Source organism: Clinocottus analis, unplaced genomic scaffold (genome assembly GCF_023055335.1).
Source record: "Clinocottus analis isolate CAN_PGR_092001 unplaced genomic scaffold, fCliAna1.0.p SCAF_4, whole genome shotgun sequence".
NCBI lineage: Eukaryota > Metazoa > Chordata > Actinopteri > Perciformes > Cottidae > Clinocottus > Clinocottus analis.
This window is the reverse complement of record NW_027176153.1, coordinates 21,364,560-21,390,275: the sequence shown is the minus strand read 5'-3', so window position 1 is coordinate 21,390,275 and position 25,716 is coordinate 21,364,560. Positions and strand designations below refer to the sequence as shown.

The 25,716-nt window shown below is 43.0% G+C and overlaps 2 protein-coding genes across 6 annotated transcripts; one reads left to right on the top strand and one right to left on the bottom strand.

Moving 5' to 3' along the window:
- Nucleotides 1-121: 121 nt before the first annotated feature.
- On the bottom strand, nt 122-6,272 carry nkain5 (sodium/potassium transporting ATPase interacting 5). Of its 3 annotated transcripts, none has more exons than XM_068597685.1 (8): nt 6,237-6,272; nt 6,033-6,108; nt 4,512-4,649; nt 3,254-3,334; nt 2,265-2,465; nt 998-1,058; nt 733-805; nt 122-626 (listed from the first exon to the last, which is right to left on the bottom strand). In XM_068597685.1, exons 2-7 carry the CDS (start codon nt 6,084-6,086, stop codon nt 750-752), a joined length of 591 nt encoding a protein of 196 aa, XP_068453786.1. In that variant the 5' UTR covers nt 6,087-6,108; nt 6,237-6,272; the 3' UTR covers nt 122-626; nt 733-749. The 3 variants fall into 3 exon arrangements, with proteins under 3 accessions (XP_068453786.1, XP_068453787.1, XP_068453788.1); XM_068597686.1 differs by lacking the exon at nt 6,237-6,272 and adding an exon at nt 6,225-6,231; XM_068597687.1 differs by lacking the exon at nt 733-805.
- A 1,827-nt stretch (nt 6,273-8,099) lies between these two features.
- si:dkey-70p6.1 (uncharacterized protein LOC570575 homolog) lies at nt 8,100-25,402 on the top strand. 3 transcript variants are annotated; one of them, XM_068597760.1, is made up of 8 exons: nt 8,100-8,488; nt 16,551-16,775; nt 17,364-17,421; nt 17,600-17,678; nt 18,924-19,270; nt 19,833-19,922; nt 21,862-21,999; nt 22,776-25,402. In XM_068597760.1, exons 2-8 carry the CDS (start codon nt 16,642-16,644, stop codon nt 23,307-23,309), a joined length of 1,380 nt encoding a protein of 459 aa, XP_068453861.1. In that variant the 5' UTR covers nt 8,100-8,488; nt 16,551-16,641; the 3' UTR covers nt 23,310-25,402. The 3 variants fall into 3 exon arrangements, with proteins under 3 accessions (XP_068453861.1, XP_068453859.1, XP_068453860.1); XM_068597758.1 differs by having other exon boundaries at nt 18,813-19,270; XM_068597759.1 differs by lacking the exon at nt 19,833-19,922 and having other exon boundaries at nt 18,813-19,270.
- Nucleotides 25,403-25,716: the final 314 nt, after the last annotated feature.

The following is a 25,716-nucleotide window of genomic DNA, read 5'->3' as shown; positions in this document are numbered from 1 at the left end:
AGAAAGACAAATTATCAGAGACACAGGGATAAAATTATGACTTTTCAGTTATATAAATGATTAATCATAAATAAATGTGTGCAACACCACAATACAAGCTGTTTTGTGAGCAGTGTTTATTTCACTGAATAAGATCGTACACTACACAAGTTAGAATGGTCACTTTTCCAAACTGAAATTAAACATTAATAATTTATACATGTGGCCAAACATCTGAAAAGAATCCATTCAGCTGACTTATTTACATCTTTTCAATCACATTTCTTTTGTACTTGAGTGCTTCATATCAAGAGATTTCCATCTCTTTTGCTCACACAACATACACACACATGCACACACACCCCACCTACAGAGGTAGATTTAAATCTCGATTTACAGCATTTGAGGCCTGAGTGAAACAGCGTGGGGCTTTCTGGCACAACTTCTCTTCCACACTACGTAGTGAAGGGAAAAAGTCTGAAGAGTTCAAAACTCCATTATTAATTGTAATATATAAAACAACATTATTGTTTTTAGACCAAACGCCAAAACAATTACATGATGACAGTCTTCAAAGTTCCCTCTCTCTCTGCCCGGTTCCTTCCTGGTTTTTCCTCAACCACTTTATGTGTGTGGTTATTTATAATCTAAGCAAAACAAAAGAAAAATACAATGTGTATTAAATGTTAAACATGGCATATTTTAGAATGGGTGGCAAATAAGAGGCACTGACTATCATGCCACTAAACCTACCTGCAGGTGTTTGTACACTAGAAGAGCAAATGAGAGGGTTTGGATGGATGATAAAAGTCCCCCATGAAATTAACTAAAATTAGAAAGAAAAACAAAAATAAATGATACAAAGCAAACGTCAGTGTAAAAGACAACAAACTAAGTGGGATGGGCAAAGTTGTGCATTTTCTTTGTACTGTATAAAATACTTTTAACGGATAATGCATGTAAAATAAATCATATTTGCTGAAATGCTTTCCATGGAGTCTATCAGGAGCATACTTACAGCTGTCTCCCTCGTCGGAGAACGTGCTGACGATGTAGCAGGCATAAACAAATCCTGGGAGCTGTGTGGGAACCAACACAAACATGGATAAAAGGGAATCACAGAGTGAAAAGGGAGCTTTCAAATCATCCTCAATTCTCTTTCTTTTATCATTGAAAAGCGTTATTCGTGATTTAGAAACAGCCCCTCGGTGGTGACAACATGACAGATTTCACAGAAGACATTGTGAAATGTCACAGGAGGAAAAGCACGGTTAGAAATAATCAAATGAATGAATTACATGTAGCTGCTTAATGTTATTTATAACAAATGTTTATGCTTTAACCTTTTGGAAACTGTGTGCGAAAATCCTCTCGTTCCAATTTTAAGTCCCAGCATGCCGCATTCAGACAATCTTTTGGCATAAAATACGTCATTTTTACATTTTTGAATCGTATGACACAGTTTTTTTGACTGAACTCCTTCATAACAGGCCAAGGCTTTGTTTTATTGTGATTTTTGTTGCATATTTCGATTCTTTAGGTCCTAATCTTTCCAAAAAGGTGTCTTATTGACCGCTCCAGGAGGCATTTTTAAGGATTCTGGCTCATATCATGCTGGATGTTCATAGTTATGATCAAAATATCTTTTAAAAGTGATTTCTTTTTTTGCAGATATACATTTTTTTCCCAAGACTTTTCTGAACAAACACACACAATAAACACAAGTATTGGAATTAATTTGGGGTTCCTAAGACACCTCAAACACAGAAGTAAAGGAGGTCTGGAGAACAATTGGTTCCCCAGTTGTCAACGGGTTAAAAGGCTGTTTCTGTTTTAGCAGATCTCTCATGTGCACAGTTTATGCTTATATGTCTTTTTTCAGCTTACAACTTTTCAATGTTTTTATTTTTATGTGTGTGTGTGTTTCGTGTGTCTGTTGATCTGAATGCTAAACTGCTTCCAACAGCATCGCTCTCTAAATGAAATGCACGTGATAACTGGAGGCTGAGAGGCTCAGCAACACGCTCGCTCCCACCAGACGCCAGCGTGACGACGCGCTGCCGATATTTAAATGTTCCATGCCGGTTTTTCCAATTTAGAGTTGCTGTTGCTAAGCAACAGTCCATTTCTGTGCCGTACATAATTACTGATATTTGAAGAATATTAAATGTTAAATATGCTTTCAATTAAAGGTTTTAAGGCGTCATGAAGACATTGACATTTTCCTCTTGTTTAAATACTGCATAGCAATGAATGAGGTTCTCATGGCGGCCGCAGAGACTCACGGACACGAGGAGCTGGACGATGCAGTGCAGGATTTCGATGTACTGGTATTGCAGCCAGCAGCTCAGCACCGTGCTCAGCTCGGGGTTCGGCCGGTTCTGCCACCCGGCGGAGGGAACGCCCTCGACCATCTCGCAGCCCGGCCCGTTGTCCTTCCACCACGAGCGATGCGACGACACTCCCAGGGAGAGGACGTCGCTGTCCTGCAGAGACGACGCAGGCAGAAGAGACGCGAAGGAGACGTGACGGAGACGTTTCAGTGCAGGAGAACGTGTAAAAAAACATTTCAGAGCTGTGGGCCACACAATGAACAGCAATACAAGTAAATATAAATATTCTTCCTGTATAAGGGATGAGCGACTCACTTTTCTTTTTTTTTTAAGTGAAGATGCAAGTTTCTTTTAATATAATGTGATAAGAGATATATAGGTAAATTATCTGAAACATGAAGTATAATTTAAAGCAGGGATTTAGTTCTTTTCTGATGGCTCTGGTGTTTCTCTCAAGTCTTTCAGTGTTGTCGTATAAAAATAGTTCAAAGTGAAGATGGGAAAAGAAAATGCTGAAAATACAACAGATTATATATATATATATATATATATATATATATATATATATATATATATATATATATATATATATATATATATATATATTATAAATACATTTCTGTCAACGTATTAAATAACCAGTTACTTTTTTGAATTCCCAATACAACTGCAGGTACGACTTTTACTACTGTTACTAATCATCATAATGTTTTATTACTAAATAATTTTGTCTAATATTGTCATCAGGATCAATAAAGACAGAATAAAGCAATACTTTGTCCAGTGCAGGGAGGAGACATGAACAGCTACTGTCAACAGAAACAAAGTGTAACCTGAGTGTTGGTCATGTGACTGCAGGTCCATGAGACATGAACACTGTGTTTAGCAGCGGAGGCTGCGTGGGTCTCTAATTATGACGCGAATGTGACCATTAGACTTACCTTTGAGAGACCTCCCAAATCCAAGTAGAGACAGCAGACAAAGACATTCCAGCCGACCCACAACAACGTCCACAGCAGGTACTGAGGACACAAACACACCGGGAGTTAATACAACTCGTTGTTCTGCAACGTGGCCAAAGTGCAGCTCATGTTTTCTCCTTTTTCTTATGAATGTCCAAAAATCTAAACGACCCACGTGTGTTAAGAGACTCTGAGGCATAAAATGATTACAGATCATTTAAAGATAGACAAATATTTATGTCACACAAAACATCTGGTTGACCTGAGGGTGACGGTGTTAATGATTATTATATTGTTATTGTTTGTTTTTGTAGTACGACACACATTGTCATTAACATGCGCTGCTCTCATGCAAACAGATACACACGCACATATCTCAGATATCCAATCAATGATACACTAGTTTACTGCATGTCGCTGCAGTTAGAGAGCGCTAGATGAGATGATCTATACCTCTCATGCGTCTATACATTAAATATGAAGCTGCAGCCAGAAGCTTATAGCTTAGCATAAACACTGGAAACAGGGGGAAACAGCTAGCCGCTGTGTTAAACAAACTCCACACCTCCAAAGCTCGCTAATTAACATGTTATAGTCGTGTTTGTTTAATCTGTACAGATTGTGTAAAAACATCAATTTGCAGTTTTACAGGGAAACGTATGCGCAAGCTATTTTTAGCCCGGAGGAGTAACGTGTTAATTAGTTATCTTTAGAGGTTTCAGAGGGCTGATTTTGTAACCATCAGACGAGCTGTTTCCAGTCTTTATGCTAAGTGGATGCTGCATAATCATACAGACACGTTATTAAGAAAGTAAATAAGTGTTTCCCAAAAAGTCAAATTACTCTTATTTGTGAATAAAATAACTACATTGTCACCATTAAACCAACATTCAACGCTTTAACACAAACGCCTTTGCAAGCTTCAACAGAAAATCCTCACCACCAACACGGAGAAGCAGCGTTCAGCTTTTCTGCCTCTTTTAAATCCAGATTGAAGACTTTTCTGTTTGCTGTTGCCTTTAATTAAACCAGATTAAATTGCTGCATCTCACTATCCTGCATTTTATTTCCCAAACTGCACTGCAACCTTTATTCATTTTATTTTGCTTTTTGAGTGTTTTAATGTTTTCCTAACAGTTTTTTTAAAATCTGCATTATGTTTTCATGCTTTTAATGGTTTCATGTGAAGCACTTTGTGGTTGAAATGTGCTGCGCAAATAAACTTGTCTTGCGTTACCATAACAACGTAGCGTGATCTGTACTGGACGACACCAAACAGGCCCAAGATGACCATGATGACGTGGAAGAAGTTGATCGTGATGGGAGCCCACTGGTAGCCGAGGAAGTCAAACACCTGCCTCTCCAGCGCCGTCGCCTGGAGGGGTCAACGGGAGCAGAGACAGAGCTCAGAGACATGATGACAAAAAAAAAAGAAGACATTCCCTTTGTCACGCCAATTCAATTCAGTTTATTTTGTATAGCCCAAAATCACAAATACAAGATTTGCCTCGAATCTGTACACATGACATCCCTGTCCCGGGACCTCACATCGGATCAGGAAAAACTCCCCCAAATAAAGACAGTGAAAACCCTTTTACGGGGAAAAAAGTGAAGAAACCTTCATAGAGCAACGGAGGAGGATCCCTCTCCCCGGATGGACAGAAGCGATAGATGTCATGTGACCAGAATGAGCAACGTAACAGAGTTACTGCACATACATGAATATAACAGAAACTATTCCTATAACGAGTAGTATATGCATGGTCCACGTCTGGGTTGTTGTTTTTTTACATCGCTAAAGGGAATTTTGTGGAGTTTTTTTCCTTCTCCGAGGGGAGTATAGCTGTAGAGGATATCCTTCATTTAAATGTGTAATCTGTGTATGAACTGTGTATGAATATAATTGACCTGACGTGAATGTCTCGCTCGTGCGTCCCACAAGGTTGGGTTTTTGATCCTCACAAGTTGTCAAGGCAACATGCGCCGTGGGGGGACAAAGACAGAGCCGGTTGAAGTATTGTGTCCCTCTGAGGCCGAGCCCCAGTGAGTCATGGAGGGGGGCAGGGTGGGAAACACACAGCGGCAGGACAAAGTGGGTCCAGCCCCTCATTGTGGCGGTGGTAGTGGCGCGCCAGCTTTTTCATTAGCTCCTCCAAACAACCGTAATATTAACACGGATCACACAGTTCAATGTGCTGCAGCTGTGCTTGTTTGATAAAAAAAAAAGTAATGTAAAATGCTTGTGGAAATCACGCAGAGCCCAAAGTGACGTCTTTAAATTGCTTGTTTTGCTTGAGCAACAGTCTGAAAGCAACATATGTTCAGTGGATTTTTAACACAACACTAAGAAAACCTGCAAATTGCAGCATTTGAGAGGCTGAAACCGAGAGAACGCCTCGAATGTGTGTTTCATTTTAGTTTGCTGGTGCAGAATCATGAATGAATAATGACAATGTGAATGGAAGGTCATCAAATACAACACCAAAGAATGTGCTTAACAGGTATTTAAATAATATTGTGTAGCCTTATAAGGTGAAAAAAAAATTCAATATTGTCAGAAAAAAACATAAGCGTGTCAACACCAACAAATTAACTTCTACTTTATAATGAACACGAAGTCTTTCAGCTATTTATTTCATAAAAAAATGGTGCTGAAATATTGTGGTTTTCATTCATTTGTCAGACATCCCCAGAGGGAAAGGATGGTAAGCAAATGTGTTGATGTGGAAGCATCATGACAGAAAAACACACATCTTACCAGCTGCAGACAACACAGGAGGATCAGCATGCATCGTGCCGAGCAGCAGCCCATCTTCCTCTCCTCTCCGCTGGTCCTGGTGGTGAAGAAGAGGATGAAGATGCAGAGGTGGATAACAACAATAAAGTGACTGGATTTTTTTTTTAAAGCTCAAACATAAGCGCCAAATATCCAGAGTGTAGACAAACGTACAGCGCACTTTACCTGATGAGGAAAACACGGAGGCTCTCTGTGTGGGGACTAAGGGGGAGGGGAGTGTATGAGAGGCGATTAGTGCCGATACGAGGGGAGGGGAAACCCCGAAGGACAAAGTTAGCCTTGACGCTGTGAGGCTTTTATAGATGCACAAACACTGGCTGCATGTTTTAATGGAATTCATGAGAAAAAAAATCATGTGATAATTTGAAAAATATAGTGTCCACATCACTGTGTTTTCATCTCTTGAGTGACAAATAAGTCACATACTTTGTGGACTCATGATTTATTTGTAAAGCCACATTTAGCTTTTAGTGATACACCATTTTGTTTTACCTCAGTCAAGTGTTTATATATATATATATATATATATATATATATATATATATATATATATATATATATATATATATATATATATAATCTTAAGATCTCAATATGGATTGTAATAAGCTGAAGTTTTTTGAGGCGATTTAGGAGTTTATGTGTAGTTCATGACCCTTTAAAAAGGTGATCTAAACCGATCTAAATGTCTTTTTTTTATTAGTAGAGCAATTGTACAGCAATTGCATCTGTAACATTTATGATATGCCAAACATCCTCTGGCTCTATGCTTCTCAGATCTTTCTGATTGCAAGCAAATGTGTTGATGTTTTGATGAAAGAAAAGAAACTATTCAAAGACAACGCGCCTCTCCTTTCTGACATTTTCTAAATTAAACAATAATTGCCAGAAAAGAAACATCTGTGGTGAAGGAAAAGTGAAGGATGGTGGTCGTGGTTATTTATTATGTTTCCTCGTTTGCTCCTGACAGACAAGTCATGTGTGGCACAGTTTATATCTTCAACAGACCTGTCCTGCATGAGTCTCCTGGTGCTCGCGCAGTGTGGCACGGATCGACCCTCATACAGCAACACCGCTCGCTGCACCGTGATAGGCGGCTGCTCTCCTGCAGCGGCGGGCTGCCGCCGGTACGCGGCGGTAGAGAGCAGCGGAGGTGTGACGCTCCAGAGGTGTGTGAGAGTGGCAAGGTTATAACAATTACTACAATACGAGCAGTGGCAGCTGGTGGGTTGTTTTTTTTGGAGGGGGAGGGGGGGGCAATTCATTTCAGCAAACATCCCGGTAGGATTAAAGGCAAAAACAAAGTATCACACATTACTACTTTGCAGTTAAATATTTAACTTTTATTCCAACACTTTGACATAATAAGGACATCTTATAACAAAGGCACTGAAATGATAATTATGTTTGGTTATGACTACTTTACTAGTATATCTTTTACACAATTTGGGAGTAAATATTTCGTAGAGAAGACAACATGCCAGTCATGTTGTTAGAATAAAGTCTAATAACACACGTTATGAGTGGCGGTGGCTCTTTTACATGAAGCTCTGATACAAAGCATTTGCATATATAATTGAAGAGGTTGCATCCAACAATTTCACCTGTTGTTGTGTTGCTTTCTTCGACTTACTCTTCAGGTGTTGAGCCAAAGAGTGTCAGTGTTTACATATTTTAAAACGTCTCATTCATCAACTGTGTTTCACAACTCAAAGTAAAGTAAAACAAGCCCTGGAAACACATTATGGAAGAAGAATAACTCCAACAGGTAAATCTAAACTCCTTGTGCAAAAGATGGACCTGACGGTGACAGGAAGTTGCTTAATCCAAATTGTAGACACACCAAGATGTCTCTGAGCCTCGTGCACCTTTAGCAGGGACTGAAACCTCCATCCTGAACCTATACTCAGCTCATTCATTGGACACGGCTACGCCCGCACTTCCGCATCCATCCGCGGGGTGGCGCTAGAATCCAAAAAGGCACATTCAAAATCGTGGGGTCTCCAGCGCCGCCTGTCACATGGAAGCACAGTAGCCGAGCCGAGGGGATGCGCGTACAGATGGAAGGGGCTTGAGGGACCGCGGAGGAGACAAACCTGGGGATCATATTGGAGACATACAGCTGCAGGTCACACACTTCCCAGCCACATCCCCTTTTCTGGCTGGGGGGAGGTGGTGGGGAGGGGGAGCAGAGGCGCGTGGACAGGGCGCACAAAGCAAGCGGGTCATTTTTGGGGGGCGCTCAAAGGATTGTCACATGCAATATGCTGCATTCCTGCTTTCTGAAGCCCGACAACGCCAAGGTATCGCCTGTGATTGATTATGCTCTCGGGGAGCGCCTGCACGGTCCGAGGGGAAGCAGACACTGAAGCAAGCGACCAGGGTTGATGCTGCGCCTCCCAAAATCTCCGAGCTGAGTGAGTACAGGGGGGATGCTATAGCGCAATGCTCTGTGCCCGTGGCTATGTGACAGGCTGGAGGGAGATGGGAGGGGATGAGGAGGAGGGGTGCACTCATATGTGCCTATATAGATTCAGCTCGATACGCTGCACACGCAGTTGCTCCACAACATCCTTAATTAACCCACTGTGTTTTTTTTCTCCCCTTCCTCTCCTCTTTGTGTCCGCCCTGCCTGCATGCGCTCTTCCTCCCCTGGTCATGCATTTAACACAGACACGTGTGCACCCCCTCAGCCTATACTGCATTGTCGTTGCATTTTTTTTTAATGGTTTTTTAAAGCCCCGAATTCACGGATTCATCAGAGAAGTTGGTTGTGATTTGACGAGCGGAAGGCGCAGGAAGCCTCCAATCATGTTTCCCCCCCCAAAGTGTGATGTCCCTGCCGACTGTGAAGCATGAAGATAATTCACGTTAGACCTTCCGTTAACATTTGCAGTCCCTTCTTCTTCTTCTTCTTCTTCTTCTTCTTCTTCTTCTTCTTCTTCTTCTTCTTCTTCTTCTCCCGCCCTCCCCTCTTTCCCCTCCTCACCCTCCCATACTCATAAATTGGGGGGTTGTGGGGGAACAGGCTTTGTCGTGTAAGTTGCAAGCTGACCTCGGGGACACAACACCCTTTACCATCCTCACTTTGATCTGGAAATGAAGCCACTTTGATGATTAGCGGGGAAGAAAAGGAGGAGAGAGGAGAACACATCTGGCAGGCTGAATGAAACAATGCTATAAAAAAAAGCAGCCTGCATCAGCCTTATACATTCTTCTGTTTCTGTGACCGCCCATATAGCCTCCACCTGCACGGGCATTTTTCTTCTTCTTCTTCTTCTTCTCCCCATCACACACTTCACACCCTTTGCATGTATTTTTCTTCTTCTTCTTCCTGTCTGAGAGCCGGCATCGGTTTGAGTCGTGCACGGTTCGTAACCTGTTGTCAGCGGCATCGCTGCAGTTTGAGGTGTCAGCGCCCAGAGGCGCGGCGAGCCGCCGAACCGTCACCCCAAATGATTGATGCCCGCTGAGTGGGTGCCATCATGAGCCACACACACACACACACATATACGTGCGACCGACACACACACACACACACACACACACGGAGGATTTTTGTGTGTGCAAAAGGCATAATGAGGATGATTTCCCTTCTCTTTTTTTTTATTAACTTTCTGCATCTGATTCATAGCTCCTGGAGCGGATGTGAATCACGTGATCACAATAATGTATTCTTTAAATGTGCGGTGCATCGCGTCAGACGGTGTTTGCATCAGAGGCAGCGGTGCGCAGATAAAGACAGAGCCTCAGCTTTGCTCCTCACAGGGGCATGGTTAATCGTTGTTGCAAGCAAACATTTGACCTAATTCACATTCTCACACAATAGCAGCCCCCCCTCTCTCACTCTCACTCTCTCTCACACACACTCACACACACACACACACTGCTGTTATTTGTGTCACACAGAGGGTGAGGTTTGGCTCCACATGAACTCCCAGGTGGTTTATCAAAACCTGAGCAGATTCGACAGAGAGGCCACTGCTGGCTGAGCTTTACCAGAAGCTCCGTAGTGTTATTCATAATGAACGCACATGTTATTAATGCAGTGCATGTTGCTAGAGAATGTGAATGCCTGTTGGTGTTTGTTGTAGTAATTTATTGTAACACCGTAGGGCTAAATGTGTTGCTAAAAAAAAGCATTTTATTAGGATTGCAACTGAATTTTCACTTTGGTGCTGTGAGCCAAACATTGTTTTTATTGTGTGAAGGAGTGTTTTGTTTGAAAAAGGACACGATTATGTATCATTCTTCTTTCTTTTCTTTTTTTAACCTAAAACATATGATCTGTTTTCTTTAAAATGTGTAACCCATGCAGGCTGTTTCCTTAGAATAGATTTTATTGTTGAGATTATTCGAGTCAACAGGTGATATGTTCATTCATTCAGACCACAACTAATTATCATTTGTTTGATTATTAATCAATTCTTAGTGTTTAATAGTCTTTAAGGCACCAAAGAACAGGGAAACATCTCCATCTTGTTTCCTTGAGACCAAAAATGATGTCTTCAAAACAAACAGATGTTTATTATAATGAAAGACGCAGCAAATACTTTCACTTGAGAAGGACCGATCTAAATATAATCATAAGTCCATTGGTCGATCCAAAGGAAATGAATCGGCAGCTATTTTGATTATTGATTAATAGTTCAATTTATCAATTTTCTGGTTTTCCATCGTCTCCAGTGAATGAATTTCAGCTTTTCTCTGTTTTCAGTCCAAACTGAATATATTTGGGGTTTGGACTGTTGATTGTAAAAAAAAACAAAAAAAACAATAACAAGATGTCTCATATGACATTTTATAAACACACAAATAATCATTTAAGTACACAAATAAGCGACAGATTGATAAGTGGGGAGAGATAGCTGCAGTCACGCAGCAACTTCACTTGAAAAATGACTGAAACATTAAATCAATCATCAAAAATAAATCTGACTAATCTTTGCGCTTTAGAGTCGTTCACATTGTGGCCTAAACCTTCATGCATTCACCCGTATACCCAACACAATGCCTCCTTCTGGACGGGAGTCATGTTTCCACACAGCTTGTCACCAACAGTGTGTTTCTTCCATGGAGAAAAGATGAGGAATACATAGAAATCTGCAAGATAATACGCTTAAAGGTCCACTTAACCTATCAGAGGTTTCAAAAACAATGTGTTGTTGCATATATTGTCCCCAATGCTAAATAACCAACTTTTATCCATTTATTTATTTAATTCTGCTTTGTTTGAATAGACTATATAACATGCATTTGATTCAGGAAAACCAGATATTAATGATCGATGATGCTCCGGTTTGCTCGCCACATTACGGCGCCTCCCTCCCTCCTGCTCTGTGAAACACCGTCAGGGGCAACACCTGGTGACCCTGAACCTGCAGGTACTCGCTGGGAGTTCGTAATGAGCGCACTTAGCGCCACAGGCCCGGAGGGTGGTGGGTGGGGGTCTGCATGTGGCTGTCGGTGAGGGGGCTTTGTTTAGCAGGAAAAAAATCAGCCGAGGGAGGGACGTTTTTTTTTTTTTTTTTTTTTTGCCCCCCTGCTCTGAGCGCTATGTCCAATTGGTTGGCTCATGTGAGGCAGCTCGAGGGCCAGAGATTACACTGCAGTGCTGAGGCGTCACTCCGCAGGCGGAGGCAGAGGGGGGGGGTGTAGAGGGATAGAGGGATAGAGAGAGAGAAGAATGGGTGGGGAGGTGTGGACACACTCAATGAGATAGGCAAGAGGAAGCGAGGCCGGGGGAACCTTGTTAGGAAATGTCATCCTCCTCTCATCATCTGCTTTCAGCGTCTTCAAACACCTGCCACAGGACTCCCACGCGTTCCTTCCCTCCTCTCTCTTTCTCTCTCTCTTTCTTTCCCTCCACACCTACACCTTCTTCCCCCTTCTCCTCTCTCATTGCTCTCTCTCTACGTCTCTCTTCTCCTCGGCTCTGTCGTCAAATCAGCACAGATATAATTACACCGGCGTTGTTGCAACTGCGAATTAAATGATCGTTGTCTCCGAGGTGCACGCCGTTCCTTAAATCCAAGATCATATTTCAGTTTACTCACTCAGGAAGTGTTCTGTCGAAGGTGAAGCACCGGCGGATGAATTGGTCTGTGAAATCTTTGACACTTTATGCTGCCTGCTGTTTAAAATAACCCCAAAATAGTTCCACAGGCGTGCTGGGAAAACATGTCCGCTGCTGTAATCGTTCTCTTAAGACATGCTCAAAGAAGTAGGCCCAATTATGTTGGATATCCAGCGTTGGAAAATATGACTTACATCATATTAATAGCATGAGGTTAATTTGAATCCTGATAACAAAGCATTTGTTTCTGGTCGGGGCACTCTGAACTTACAAAGGAAACTACAAGCAGCGCGCAAATAACCACAAAGACGTCTGTGTTTGAAATAGTGGTGCAAATTGGATTTCACGCTGTGAACGGTCGGGTTCGTGGCTGGATCTCCTCAAAGAAATGCAAATTACCCCCGAAGTCGGCAAAACTTCCACCATGCGGAGCTTCATGAAGTCCTGTCCGTTTTCAGCTGATGTTTACAGTCAAAGAATACAGAAGAAAAAGAAACATTCACACACACACACAAAAAAAAGAGGAAGAAGACTTCCACATGGACAAAACTTCATCACTGAAAGAGCGACAGCGCAGATCGTTGCATCCTGACAGCAGGCCGCTGACGTTACAGCTAACAGAGCCTCTGGTGAGCTGTTTAAAAGGGGCAATATACGAGATTGGGAGCATATTTATTGCCTCTCGACGGCTCTCAACAGGGCGACGGCTGAGCTAGCGGCTCACAGCTAACGGCACTCACGGTTCAAAATATAAAAAAATAGGAAACTATAGAATGATAGCTGAAGGTTTTGTCAACATTTGAAGTGTTGAATGGTGTCTCTAGTTGAACGTATGAAGAACCTGCAAACGTTTGAAGTTGAAGATGATTTGAAGATTTCCCCATCCGGTTCCAGTCATAAGAAAAAAACACAAAAAGCTTAATAATTCAAAAAATTTGAAAAGTCAGAAATATGAAAAGTCATACCAGTCGTGTCCTGAAGTAGCTGAATATTTGAATACTTTTTTTCTGTGGCTGAAAATATGACGGTCCAAATTACGTACGGAAGAAACAGAATTATAATGCTCGAGTTATGACCCGCAGAGAGACAACAACTCAATTCTCTGCTGAGGAAGACATTAGTGCACTATGTCTTTATATTGCAAATAGTTGTTTGCCTCTATATAAATGCTCTGAATCGTCTATATTGAACCTAACTGCATACCCTTTGTTTTGTTTCTGGGAAAGCATACAAATACGCTCTGAGAATAACGTCTTCTTTGAGAAAAAAGTATGTTTTCAACAATTATTTGTTTCTTGATAGTGCCAAATTTTGCATTAATTTGGCAAAATACAGTTTGTTTCCCCATGAACCCGAACCAACCCTTCATCCATAACCACGAGGAGGGCCATGGATGGATTACCTCCTTTGGCCTTCACCTACAAAATACCACCCAAAGGGCGCATGCCACGTCTTCCTTGTGTCGCTCCCACCTGGGATGCATGAAGAGACGCAGAAGACATGACGGAAGTGAGGGAAACATGGATGCATTTAAAGAGACGAGGGATTCGCTTAAAGAGACTCAAAATAACCATAAATGACTGCTAAGAGACATAAAAAGACAACAAAGAAATGCCAAATGACGAAAAGAACAAAGCAATTACAAAGAGACACATAAAAACACAAAGAGGCACGAGAAAAAGAGGCCCAACAACTGCAAAGTGTGTGCGTCTCGACACACATCGACATGCCTCTCCAAAGAGGAATGGGTGTGGCCTAAATCAGCAGACCTTGCTGGACTCAATCAATGTGGATAAAACAAAAAGGGTCAAACAATTTGACTGATTCAGTATCATTTTAATGTAAAAACTAAATGTTGAATTAAACGTTTTAGGAGACCAAAATGATTACCATTCACTTTAATGAAGTGAAAACACACTAAGAGAGAGACAAAAGCATGGAAAACACAGCGGGAGCTTCCTGTCAATCACAAGGGAGTCACTACCAAAAGCAAACTGGTTTATTTCCTATTTTACTCTAACTGCGACCATCATTTGAAAAAGACTTGTAAGTAGTGATTGAGACAATAAACTCAGTTTGCAATGTTTACTGGCGTCATAAATCTAGTGAGAAGAGTCATTTTCCTCATAGACTTCTGGCCTCCTGGTGGCCATTAGAAAGAATGCAGGTTTCAATCACCTCCAACTTCACTTTTCAGATCTGGAGGTTGCTGCCGGGTTAAGATCGATTTAAAACGTTGATGTTAGCATTTAGCTTTAAAGCTGCGGAAGCAGAGAGCGGCCGTGTTTGCGAAAAACATTTTCAATGCCGCTATCTCGAGATCACAAGACAATTCATGATGAGAAAATGAGTTTTTCTTTTCTTGAGATTGAGTATGCGGAACTAAAAAATGAGTGTTTTGTTCATTTGGTCGCACCTGTTTTCAGTCTTCAAGCCCGAGACTGTTGGGACAGGATTTAGGACTGATTTAATGTGAGATGAATGCCTCAACACATACGTATTACATAAGACAACGCTGGCATTTCACTCCTGATCTCTGATCAAATAATTGGAAAAAGTAATAAGAAGAAACAACCTTTTGTTTCTCGTGCTAACGGGTTGCTTATCTCGTGAATTTGAGGGAACAAAGCTGCTCGTCTCGAGATAAGTAAATAATTAACTTGTGATCTTGAGATAACGACACCCAAAAAAACATTTGGGCTTTGTTTTGGAAGTAAATCTTCACAGAGACGCTGTCGTGGCTGGAGATTCGTAGTGAGAGAAGGATACATGCCACATTCTGGGGAGGAGGGGGATTAAAAAACACAGAAAAATAGTGCAACATTTGGTCAGACGTGTGCCAGATTGAGCCGGCAAATCTGTTGGGCATTGAGCACATGCAGCCAGTCTTGGGGAGATGTGCAGAATACATCGACGCGACAGATGGAAAGATTTTACTGTTGGGAAAGATGGTGCACAAAAACATACTGAAGGCAAGACACTTGCATCTTTTTTAAAAAAAAGAAATAATCAGTGACTTTTTTTTTTTAATAGTGTATTGTAGATGTCCACCGTTTGGGTAGCAGAAAAAGCCCAATTTCCAAAATAAATGTAACCAAATGACAAGGTCATGAATAGGATTTTAGAGAAAGAGGAGGCTGGAACGGAGAAGAGCAAACCAGCAATTCATGCTTGGGTGGCTTGAATCCTTATTAGGCCTCGGTAACGTTCACAGATCTCTACTGCAGCGCTCAAGCTAATGATCTGGAGGAGAAGAAAAACCCAGCAACAATGCTGAGGTCAGACAAGAGACTGGTTTGCTCACCAGACGACAGACAAATTGTTCAAATGATTTTGACTGTGAACATTAAATCTGTCCGGAAGGAGAAGGGGTCCATGACTGAAACACGCCGTTTAATAATAAAGCATCAGATTTGATCATTCGCACGGAGGATCCAGGAACAAAGTTTCGACGCAAACGATCCATCACGGGGCGTCTTTGTTTAGAGGAAAATCTGTAGTCATAAGCTGAATAAACACACAAGAGACACTTGGACGGAGATAGACAGACAGCGAAGTATCATCATCCCAACAACAACAAGACTTTGGACAAAACCAGGCAGTATGTTTCCTGCAGTCTGCCGCTCAGTCTTGTTGTTTTCTGATGGACAAGTGACAAATAAACACACAGTCGCAGCAGACAGATGGCGTGATTTGACAGAGATTACAACAGGCTTGTTGATATGTCTTTTTTTTTGGGGCGATTGGCGCTGCGCTTTTCATTGTTTATTTGAAAAATATCACACTGCCAAATGTGAAATTGTCTGGCAAGCAGCGAGGAGAAGCAAGCAAGATGTTTCCGTCTGCTCGCTCTGCTCTCACGCTCGTCTCCCTCAGTGTTTTCAGGTTCCTCTGCCTGCTGGCATGTTTAGCTTCCGATGTGACTCATCGGCCCCCTCTCAATATGTATTTTGTCCTTGTTTAATAGGAAACATGCATTTAGACATGCAGCTGCCTGACAAACAGATCAGCCCCTTCAGTGTTCATGTATATTTTCTGGTTTATTTGAAGTGTTAAATGTAGGATTTGTTGGACTACTTTAGTTCACCTTAATGCTTTGCAGCCCCAGATTTCTGCAAATCGTTGCTGGTGAGCAGGTATTGGGGTGGAGATCTATGTAAGTGTGACACAAAATCTCAGTAATCCCTCAAACAAGGTAAAACGGAAACGCACGCCTGAGGCGTGATGTCTGTGTTCACTTCACGGCTTCAACGCCGGACAGGAACTCTCCCTCTTTCCCAAAAAGCTTTCCTTTCCTCTGTCACTTCTGGTCCCGCTGCTTTCTTCACCGATACTTCAGGTAACGTGAGGGTTTGGAGGACTTTTGCAATCAAGCGTTCGCTCTGTGCCTTTTCTCGCCGCAGATCCCAAAGTGAGACCGTGGGCACTTCCCTGCGTGGATGTGTGGTGAGGTTGTGAGTGTGTGTGAGAGCAAGTGAGCGTCAGCGCTCCCACATGGCCTCCATGCAGGACGGGCTGAACTTCACGGCTCCTCCCTACGGCAAGGTCCTGCTGCTGGGCGTTATCGCTGCTGCCTCCGCCTTTGTTGTCACGATCCTCATCGTGGTGCTGTGCGTGGGCTGCCAGAGGTGAGGCACTGTGCACGCACACACGGACACACACACACACACGTGCTCATGTACACATGCATGGAGTGGTGAAAGAATTCGTTAGATACTTTTACTTCAGTAAAAGTAACAATACTACAGTGTTAAAATACGAGCTCCTGCAGTCAAAATATTCTATTTAATTGATGCATTCATGTGTACATCCCTTTATTGCTGCAGCTCTTGTGCAGGGCTGATGTACTATTGGAAAGGTTAACCTATAATATTACATTAGTTAATATATATTGTGTATCTAAAATCTGGATTTGCAAAGAAACTAACACATACATGTAGAAATGGACAACAACTTAACATAGAAATTCTTAAGGAAATAAACCACAACTGGCATGCAAATATTCCAGTAACGTCTTTCTCTCAAACACACACACACACACACACACACACACACACACACACACACACACACACACGCACATACAATGACTCAGACACACATGGACAGTGACTAAAACTCTACACACACACACTCACACACACACACACACACACACATGCACATCACTGTAGTGAGTGTCAACCTGTGTGACAGAGCGGTTGTGTTTACCACAGGAAAGGGAAGACACACAATGTTCCCGGTGAGGGTGGAAAGCACCGTCTCATGGACATGGTAGGTATCACACGACACGCTCCTCCATGTTTTGTTTGTGCTGCAGCGGAGGAAGCTGAAGGACCTCAAATCACCAGGGAACACCATCATTCAGAGAACACCTCTTCAGCTTTAATTACTTTTTAACTGGACCTCTGTGTGCGTGTGTGTGTGTGTGTGTGTGTGTGTGTGTTGCCAGGGTATACTCAGGCAGTCCAAGCTGCGGTCCATCAGTAAATCAGATACTGAGATGAACAAGATGAACTGCAATGGGAAAAGTGAGTGCATCTTTCGCATATAAATCCTGACCTTTGCTCTGAACTGTCGTCTTGTGAAAACCTTGGATCTCCATAATATAATTAAACAGTCTGCTCTTGTTTTAGCTGCATGACAAAGCACATTTGGTCATCAGCATGCAGTGGTGGAAAAAGTACCCAAACCCTTTGACTTAGCACGAAGTAAAAGTACGACACCATAGTGTAAAAATACTTCACGAGAAGTAAAAGAGCTGAATTCAAAGTGAAGCAACATACACCTACAATATTACTAATACAGAAGTGAAAGTATTATATTATTATAAGTATTATATATATGCAAGAGTACTTATATTCCACCACTGAAAGCATATTTTTCAGTTTGTTTAAAAGCATGAAAGTTGCAGTTGACATACAAGGTTTTCACCCCACAGAATCAACTGAAAACCAATAAGCACATAAAGCAGAACATGAATACTACAAATATGTGTAACGGTGGCATATTCAGATTTATCTTGGTCGTCCACAAACACATCACAAACCCCTAGAGAAATAAATATTCGCATCGTGCAACCGCACACTTTCCTCGGCCTGCTCTGACCTGATCCGGCCCTAAATTCCCGCAAATTCTGCAATTTACCCTAAAACAGAATTCACATCACAATACCAACTCCTTTTTTTTTCTTCCTTCCAACGGACTGTTCAATCTTGATTTACAGACATGCATATCTCTCTCTCTCAAAAGACAGAAATCAGAGAGCCAAGACGAGTCCTGCAGCTCCATCGCTGACAGTCAACAGGGAGCTGTGTTTGTGGGCACGGTGACAGCAGCCCGAGAGGGTTTGAAGGAACATAAGCATATGTCCTGCTTTGTGCTTGTCCTGCTTCCACTGCAGTGGAATCAAGTCAATTTGGACACGTTTCTTTTCTCTTCCTCAAACAGCTACTCCCCAGTTTACTGTCAGCCTCCTCTAGCTTGTCTCTTTAGCGAGAGATTTATTCACGTTCACAAATGTTTGTCCAGTCCAACGAGAGTGAGCGTACGTGAGTTCTGCTTTACGGCGGGCATCGGCCTGAACGTGCCTTTCGGAGGCCTCTAAAAAGAAAAAGGTCCAGACCTTCTGCTCTGCAGGTCTAACTCTGACCTTCGTTCTCAAGGCAGGCAGCTTCCCCAGATTCCTTCTGGAGAGGACGGAGAGCACACTTACTCAGAAGTGGGCCGAGGCTCCTCCGCCACACGTACTGACGATGCCCTGTACGCCATGGTAGGCAGGGCCGGGCAGACGGACACGCCGGCCCCTCCGGCCGTTCCCGCCAACACCCCGGCGCCCCCGGACCCGGACGGCGACGTGGAGGGGGGGATGCCCGAATCCGAGTCCGAGGTCATGTCTCCGCCTCACCCTCCGGAGACGGCCGAGTACGCGTGCGTCAGGAAGCTGAGGAAGGCCGAGAAGGCTCCGCAGAAGAGGGACAGCGGGACGGACATGGGGGACCCGCCGGCGCCGCCGCCGCGACACGCCCCGCCGTCGCACCCCGCCCCTCCTCCGCCACACCCGCACAGCACCAAGCTGCCCCGTAGGAACGTGGACGCGTTCAATGTCCCGGCGTTCCCAAAGGTTGGTGGAGGACGCTTTTGTTTCTTCCTTCTTCTTTTTTTAATCTGATACAAACATATAAAACAGTTCTTGAGCTTTAACCCTCGTTTGGTGTCCGGGTCTGTGGGACCCGTTTTCATTTTTCATCAAAACAAAAAGAATATGATTCGTTATTTTTTTTTCAAACTCAGACTTATTGGCTCGTTTTCTGCGAGGAACATATATCAGACAAAATGTTCATCGACCACACGCCGTGACCCCCCCTTACACATTTATATTACACACAAGGTGTTCGGCTAATAAAAGTGTGGAAATTGTGTACCTGAATTAAATTATTAACCATATCTGCTGTTTATATTGCTTCTAATTGGGATGAAAAAAGATCTGTTGAGTATTTCAACGTCAAATTGTTTGATTGTGTTGAATTTGAAAACCCCAAAAATACAGCGGGTCCAACAGACCCACAACACCTGCTGAGTAACAACAAAATGAACACCGCACGAGGGTTAAAGTTCATGCATTTCATGTTGTGCAATAGTTTGACAGTACGATCAAGGTGCACTTACTCAAAGCTTTTCTCCAGCGCTTTCAGCTGCATCTCATCTCCATGACAACTGGGCAAACTCCATACGCTGATGAAGACCATGAGATGCAGTTGAAAGTGGAAAAGCTAGTAAGTGAACCTTATATTAAGATTGTTAAAGTATAAACACGTTGTTTTTTTGGTGTGTGTGTGTGTGTGTGTGTGAAATACATAACAAGATCACATAAATAAATACACGTATAAGGAAGTATGGATATTTATATGAAGAGGAACATTGAAATTCACATAAAACTGAATAGATTAACTGCCTGAATTACACATGTGAAACATGATATTTCATGCTGTGAACCTTCCTCACATATTGTCAGTGACATGATATTTGATGCCACTTAAAAAAAAGGTAAAAAAGTTGCGCTCTGTATTGTGCGATTAAGAGAAACAACCCACACGTGGCTGAATACCCGTTTAGACGTGTGTGCATCGTAAAACACAAACAGGCAGCGGCGTGTGCAGGCCGTCGCCTCAAAGTCGTTGTTTGAGACACATCGTACACGGTCCAGGATCCCGCCAAGATAAACCACTACACGTTTCGTCGTGATCGGGCCGGACAGTGTCACGCGGAGTCAGTTTTTATTGAATGAGGAAAGTGAAGGGGTGATGAACTTAAAGGGCAAGATGGAGTTCACAGCTCAGCAGAGCCGCTCGTGGTTCTCCAGGGTCGGCCCGGAGGAGAGCAGAGGCGATCGTACACAGTGCAGATTTAGCCGGCGATGCCCTGTGCTCTGACTCCGACGTGATCAGTGTCGAAGGTTTGTCATTTAGTCAGTCAAACGCTTGGGTCGAGGCTGAAGTATCTGGCGTTTGCCACGAGGGTCAGTGTGGAAATGCATTGATTGAATGAGGTGTGACGCCGGATGGAGAGACGGAGACACGAGCGGCATCAGCGAAGCTATTCGGTTCCCCACAGAGCAGTTTGACAACAATGTTACAGTACATTTCCAAAAACTCTCCCCAACATGCAGCAGGCTGATAGACAAACAACAACAACAACAACAAAAGCACTCCCACAGATGCAGCAGCCGTCTGCTGGCCCAGCTGACACATAAACACCTCCAGCATTACACAGGGAACAATACATTATAAGTAATATATGAACAACATAACCTTACAACCGTACAATTACAAATGAGTACTACTGGACCCAGATGAAACAATATGCTGAGTTCAAATTTAACCAACAACCAGCCCCCCCAAAAAAACACAACATCCCAAACATCCTCCCGGTATTTGTCTACTGTGTCCGACTTTTACACAATGTGCATGTGTCTTTTTGTCACCTTCGTGGAGAGGAGGAGGGGGAGATGCTTCCCAGCTCCCTCACGACGCTGCAGCACAGGAGCTCCACGGTTGTTACCGTGCCAACGCTGCAGTTTCCGCTGCACTCGGCGTCATCGTGCGCGGCGTTGTGATACGTTAGCGCTGCTGCCGTGGTGCTTCCTTGGGAAAGTCTCGGCAGCGGGCAGTGAGCTGTGTGTATTTTGTCAACTACTTCTCGGGGATCGTCGGGTATTTCTGCTCTGGCGGTGGATGCCAGGCTCCGGGGCTCTCCTCCAGGTGACAGCGGGAGACCGTTTGCCGCTCTGCGTGAGGTCAGCGAGGTCAGCGCAATCTGCTGTGACCCGAGTTCAGCGACACGCACATGTTCACAGGCTTTTGCGCGTGTTGTGTGCTCGCGGGGGTTTGTTGGCCACGGCGTTTCTTGCGGATGATGCAACATGTTGAAATGGAGTCATCCAGAATATGAGCACGTGGTTTCCTCTCGGTACAAGCGCCACCTTCCAGGGAAAACCCGTTCAATATACTGTATGCATCCGATAGATTTGTAACGCTCACTTCTGCATGGATAAAGTGGTTAATGTGTCTTTTTATGAATCCCCCATTAGGTCTGTTTAAAAATGCAATTTTTCTTTCTTTTTTTTTAAATTTATTCTCACAAATACTCGTAGGAGACATGTGGAGCGTGTGACTCGCTTTTTGCCCCGAATGTAATTTGTGGTTCTGTTTTCAGGAAGTGATGTTTATGGGCAACGGGGAGCAGTACATCTGGAAGCCTCCAGAGGAAGAGGAGATGCTCATGCACCAAAATAAAGCCCTGGGACCTTTGGGTGCTCACACAGTGGAGAATATACAACCGTCTGCTGCTGTGGTGAGCGAGGACGAATGAATCCACTTTATTTGCTACATTTTCGGTGTTGAAGCTCCCAGATCACAACGTTAAATGTACTATGAGTCAGCTTCAATACGAACGTTTCTACACGTTGTTTTAAAGCTTACTTATTCTGTATCTGCTTAACACTTCACTCAATTATATCACTCCGAGCCCCAGTTTGTGCCACTATATAATATTATCAGTGGATTTGAGATATTCATGCGTTTTTGAGAGAGATATATTCCTCTGGATCTTTTAAAAACCCAAGAGGTTGTTTCACAAATGTACATTTTATGAGTATTTCAAGAAGCCTCGAAGAAATATTCAGTTATCTTAAGTATATAACAGATTAACCACAATTCAAAGATAGTAGCCGAAAAATGATGATCTATAAGCCCTTGTTTGTTTGTTTGTTATTACCATTTATCACTTGTCTCTATTGATGCTATTTTCTATAATTACATATTTCCAGAAGAGAAAATGCAAACAAAACAAGCAAACTGAGATGTGCCCGTAAGAGTCACAGTTTGAGAAACAAGTTATTTATTTATTCTTTTACAGTTGCAGCCAACAGAATATTTTAAAAATGCTTAAAGGAATAATTGAATGTTTGTTATTCCCTTTGCTGGTAAGATCCAGAAGAACATGTCTGTTCGTTAAATATGAATCATCTTAGATTAGCATAAAGATGCTAAAGTGAATACGCGCTCTGCTCGATATGTCGAACAAGTGTTTTCTTTTCACAATCTCAGTGAGGTTTTGTTTGCCTGCAGGTGGCTGAGATGTACTCCAAGGTGTGTAAACCAGGTAAGAAGAAGCGGGCTGTGCCCGGGTCTCCGCCAGCCAATCCGGGCTTCCGGACCTTGGGTCGCGGCGACAGGGACCGGGACCGGGACGGGGGTTTTAGTGTCGTGGTCAAACCCCAGACGTGGGCCCTCCAGGAGGGCAAAGCCGTCGGGGGGCCCCTGGACGACCACTGCTACGAGTCCATCGGGACCGAGGAGTGCGACCTGGCCTACGAGAACATGGAGGGCGCCTGGAAGCGAGAGAGGCCCCCCAACACGTGCGCCACCCTGCGGCCGAGGAGGAAGAAGGCCCAGCAGCCCTTGCAGCAGCAGCAGCCCCCTCCGCCGCCGCCCACGCAGCAGACCCCCAAGTTACAGCACCTGCCCGCCAAAGCCATGCTGCTGCCGGGGGAGAACCTGTACGAGAGCATCGGCGACCTGAAGCAGGGCTCCGCCACCTCCAGCACCACCACCATCTTCACTTTCAACGACGGCATGGAGATGTACGTGACGGGGCTCTGAGGCGGCGGCGGCTGCACCGTGTGACCTCTCACCTTTTCCACACACAAGGAGCTGAGCTAACGCCACGAGAAAGTGGCGGCTGAGCCCCACCGTCACGCTCACCCACACATACTGTTTACATTCAAGTCATGACGTCATGCCTCTCACAGGCTCATCAGGCCTCGGGGCAATAATGTTAATCTGTTATGACCTGGGCTGAACACAAAAGTCCGATATATCAACCTTAAAAGGAATCCAAAGGTAGTGAATATGAAGAAAAAAATGAGCACAAGACCATTGCAGAGCAATCTGTAGGCGATAGTAGCACTTCTATTTTATTGATACATATGTGCAAAGCACAATGAAGTAAAAAAAAAAGCCTAAATTCTTCCTCAATTCTAGCGGGTAATAAAAGTCCGAGCAGGACTCGTATGGGTAAAAGGCACTGCGTCGTGTGAAGTATTTTGGTAGCACTTACCATGAACAGGCCTTCCCTGTGTCGTTGGTCAAGATGTGATTCAGGATAGAATTTAAATGATATAAAGGAATGAATTACTAATCAAAATGCTTGAAAGCTCAGGGACCAAGAGAAACAATGAGAGTATTATAACAAAAGAAATTGCACACATTTTTGCATTCCTCTTAAAAGCTTCGACTAATTTTAGACCATCATCATCATCATCAACGTTTAAAAAAACAGATATTTCACTCGCGTCACGTTTTGGTTTCATCCTACGCGGACTGAACACCGTCTCCACTGCCATCTGTAAATGAAGTGTTTTACTTTGTTGATCCTGTTTCTGCACTTTGCCTGCTACAAGTTGCATGCTAAAAAAACAAAAAGTCACCAAAAAAAAAAAAAAAAAAAATCAAAACTTAAAAACTAAAAATCAAGCACTGTCATGTGGTACCTCTATATGAATGTTTTTTTTTTTTTTATTGACGTTGGTTGTTTATTTATTTTTTTAAGTGTTGCTTTATTTCTCTGTAGAGCACAAAGCCAGTTGGATCGAGGATGTATTTTTTGGGCTCAGTGAGGAGGAGAGTTCATGTTCTCTCGGTACAGAAACAAGACTAAAGAGAACTGCCCCGAGTCCTAAAGGTGGAGACAGTTCACTGCACCACCCGCTCACACACCTCCCTCCCTCCGCTCAGTCAGTCCTCACTCGTTCATCGACATATCGCACCGGCCTCGCGGTCACATGAATCTGCTTGGGTTTCACCACATTGCAGTTTGGGGGGGAAAGCTACAGTAGAACTGATGTGTATTAGCAAAAACGTCACGTCCCCCATCGTCACTCCATCGATGACCACTCTCTTTGTTATCAGTGTTTAAAAAAAAAAGAATATTGCAAAAATTACAAAAATGTGAAGCAAACGGCTACGCAGCAGAGGATAAATACACGCAAAGATTTACACCCAGATTCCTGGACAAAGGACGATTTCATTTGACCAAATATCCCCAGCAAACAATGTGATAAATACTGTATGTTGATGCAATGTGTATGTACATTACAAAAGAGAAAGAATAATAAATATATCATCAGTGTCAAGAATTCTATCTTTTTCTATTATGTTTAATTGTGTTTTGGAATGACTTAACTTGTGACACAGACTGCGAAGAAGAAGAAAAAAAAAAGAAGACAAAACACGGCTGCAATGTAAAAGATTTCAGTGTTTTCTGTTTGTTGTTTTTTGAAGCCATGAAGCTGCGGTGTGTTCTTGGAAAGCCCGGCTGAGTTAAATGTGGCAGCTAACGTTGTGTGTTTGCTATTCAGACTACAGGGTCTTGTACTCAAAAAGCGTGTAATTAAGTGCTAAAGTGCAAAAGATTGTAATGTTTTATATCAAGATTACTATTCATGAAATGTCAGTCAAGTTTATACTTTTGTAATAAAGTGGCACTTTAAAAAAAAAAGATGTTTTATCTCATAGTGTCAGTTATTAAATTTGAAAGACAGCCCAGTCCGCTGATACGCTGAAGACAACCGTCTCTAAAAAAAAGCTAAATATCACCCAGAGTTCACTTTGCAGGATCAACAGAAGGGTTGTTTTTTTTTTTAGATTCAAAGGTTTTCTTCTGATCTCAAAAGCTGCCTTTAGATCTGTGAAAGGAAATATCTTTAATCTAAATCCAAGGGTCAAAATTAAGGCAATGATTTAAAAAAAGAAGAAAAAAAAGACTCATTTATTTCATTATATCCCATGCTGCTCGTTTCCTTTGTGTGCAACCTTACAACCTCATTTCACATGGGAGTGTGTATGTGAACGTGTGTGTGTGTGTGTGTGTGTGTGTGTGTGTGTGTGTGTGTGTGAGTAGCCTCCCCATGTTTTTTCATCTGTGTGAATGTGTGCACGTGCCCATGTCGTGGGTCTGAGTAGCTGTGGTTGGGGGGTGGTGGTGGCGGTGGTGGAAGAAAAAAAAAAA

Excerpts from the sequence above, each read along its gene's own strand:
- si:dkey-70p6.1 (XM_068597758.1), top strand. The coding sequence starts at position 16,642 with ATGGCCTCCATGCAGGACGGGCTGAACTTCACGGCTCCTCCCTACGGC. Across the intron at positions 16,776-17,363 it reads CTGTGCGTGGGCTGCCAGAG|GAAAGGGAAGACACACAATG; the intron begins GTGAGGCACTGT and ends TGTTTACCACAG. Across the intron at positions 17,422-17,599 it reads AGCACCGTCTCATGGACATG|GGTATACTCAGGCAGTCCAA; the intron begins GTAGGTATCACA and ends GTGTGTTGCCAG.
- nkain5 (XM_068597685.1), bottom strand. The coding sequence starts at position 6,086 with ATGGGCTGCTGCTCGGCACGATGCATGCTGATCCTCCTGTGTTGTCTG. Across the intron at positions 4,650-6,032 it reads TCCTGTGTTGTCTGCAGCTG|GCGACGGCGCTGGAGAGGCA; the intron begins GTAAGATGTGTG and ends TGACCCCTCCAG. Across the intron at positions 806-997 it reads CTCCGACGAGGGAGACAGCT|TTAATTTCATGGGGGACTTT; the intron begins GTAAGTATGCTC and ends TTCTAATTTTAG.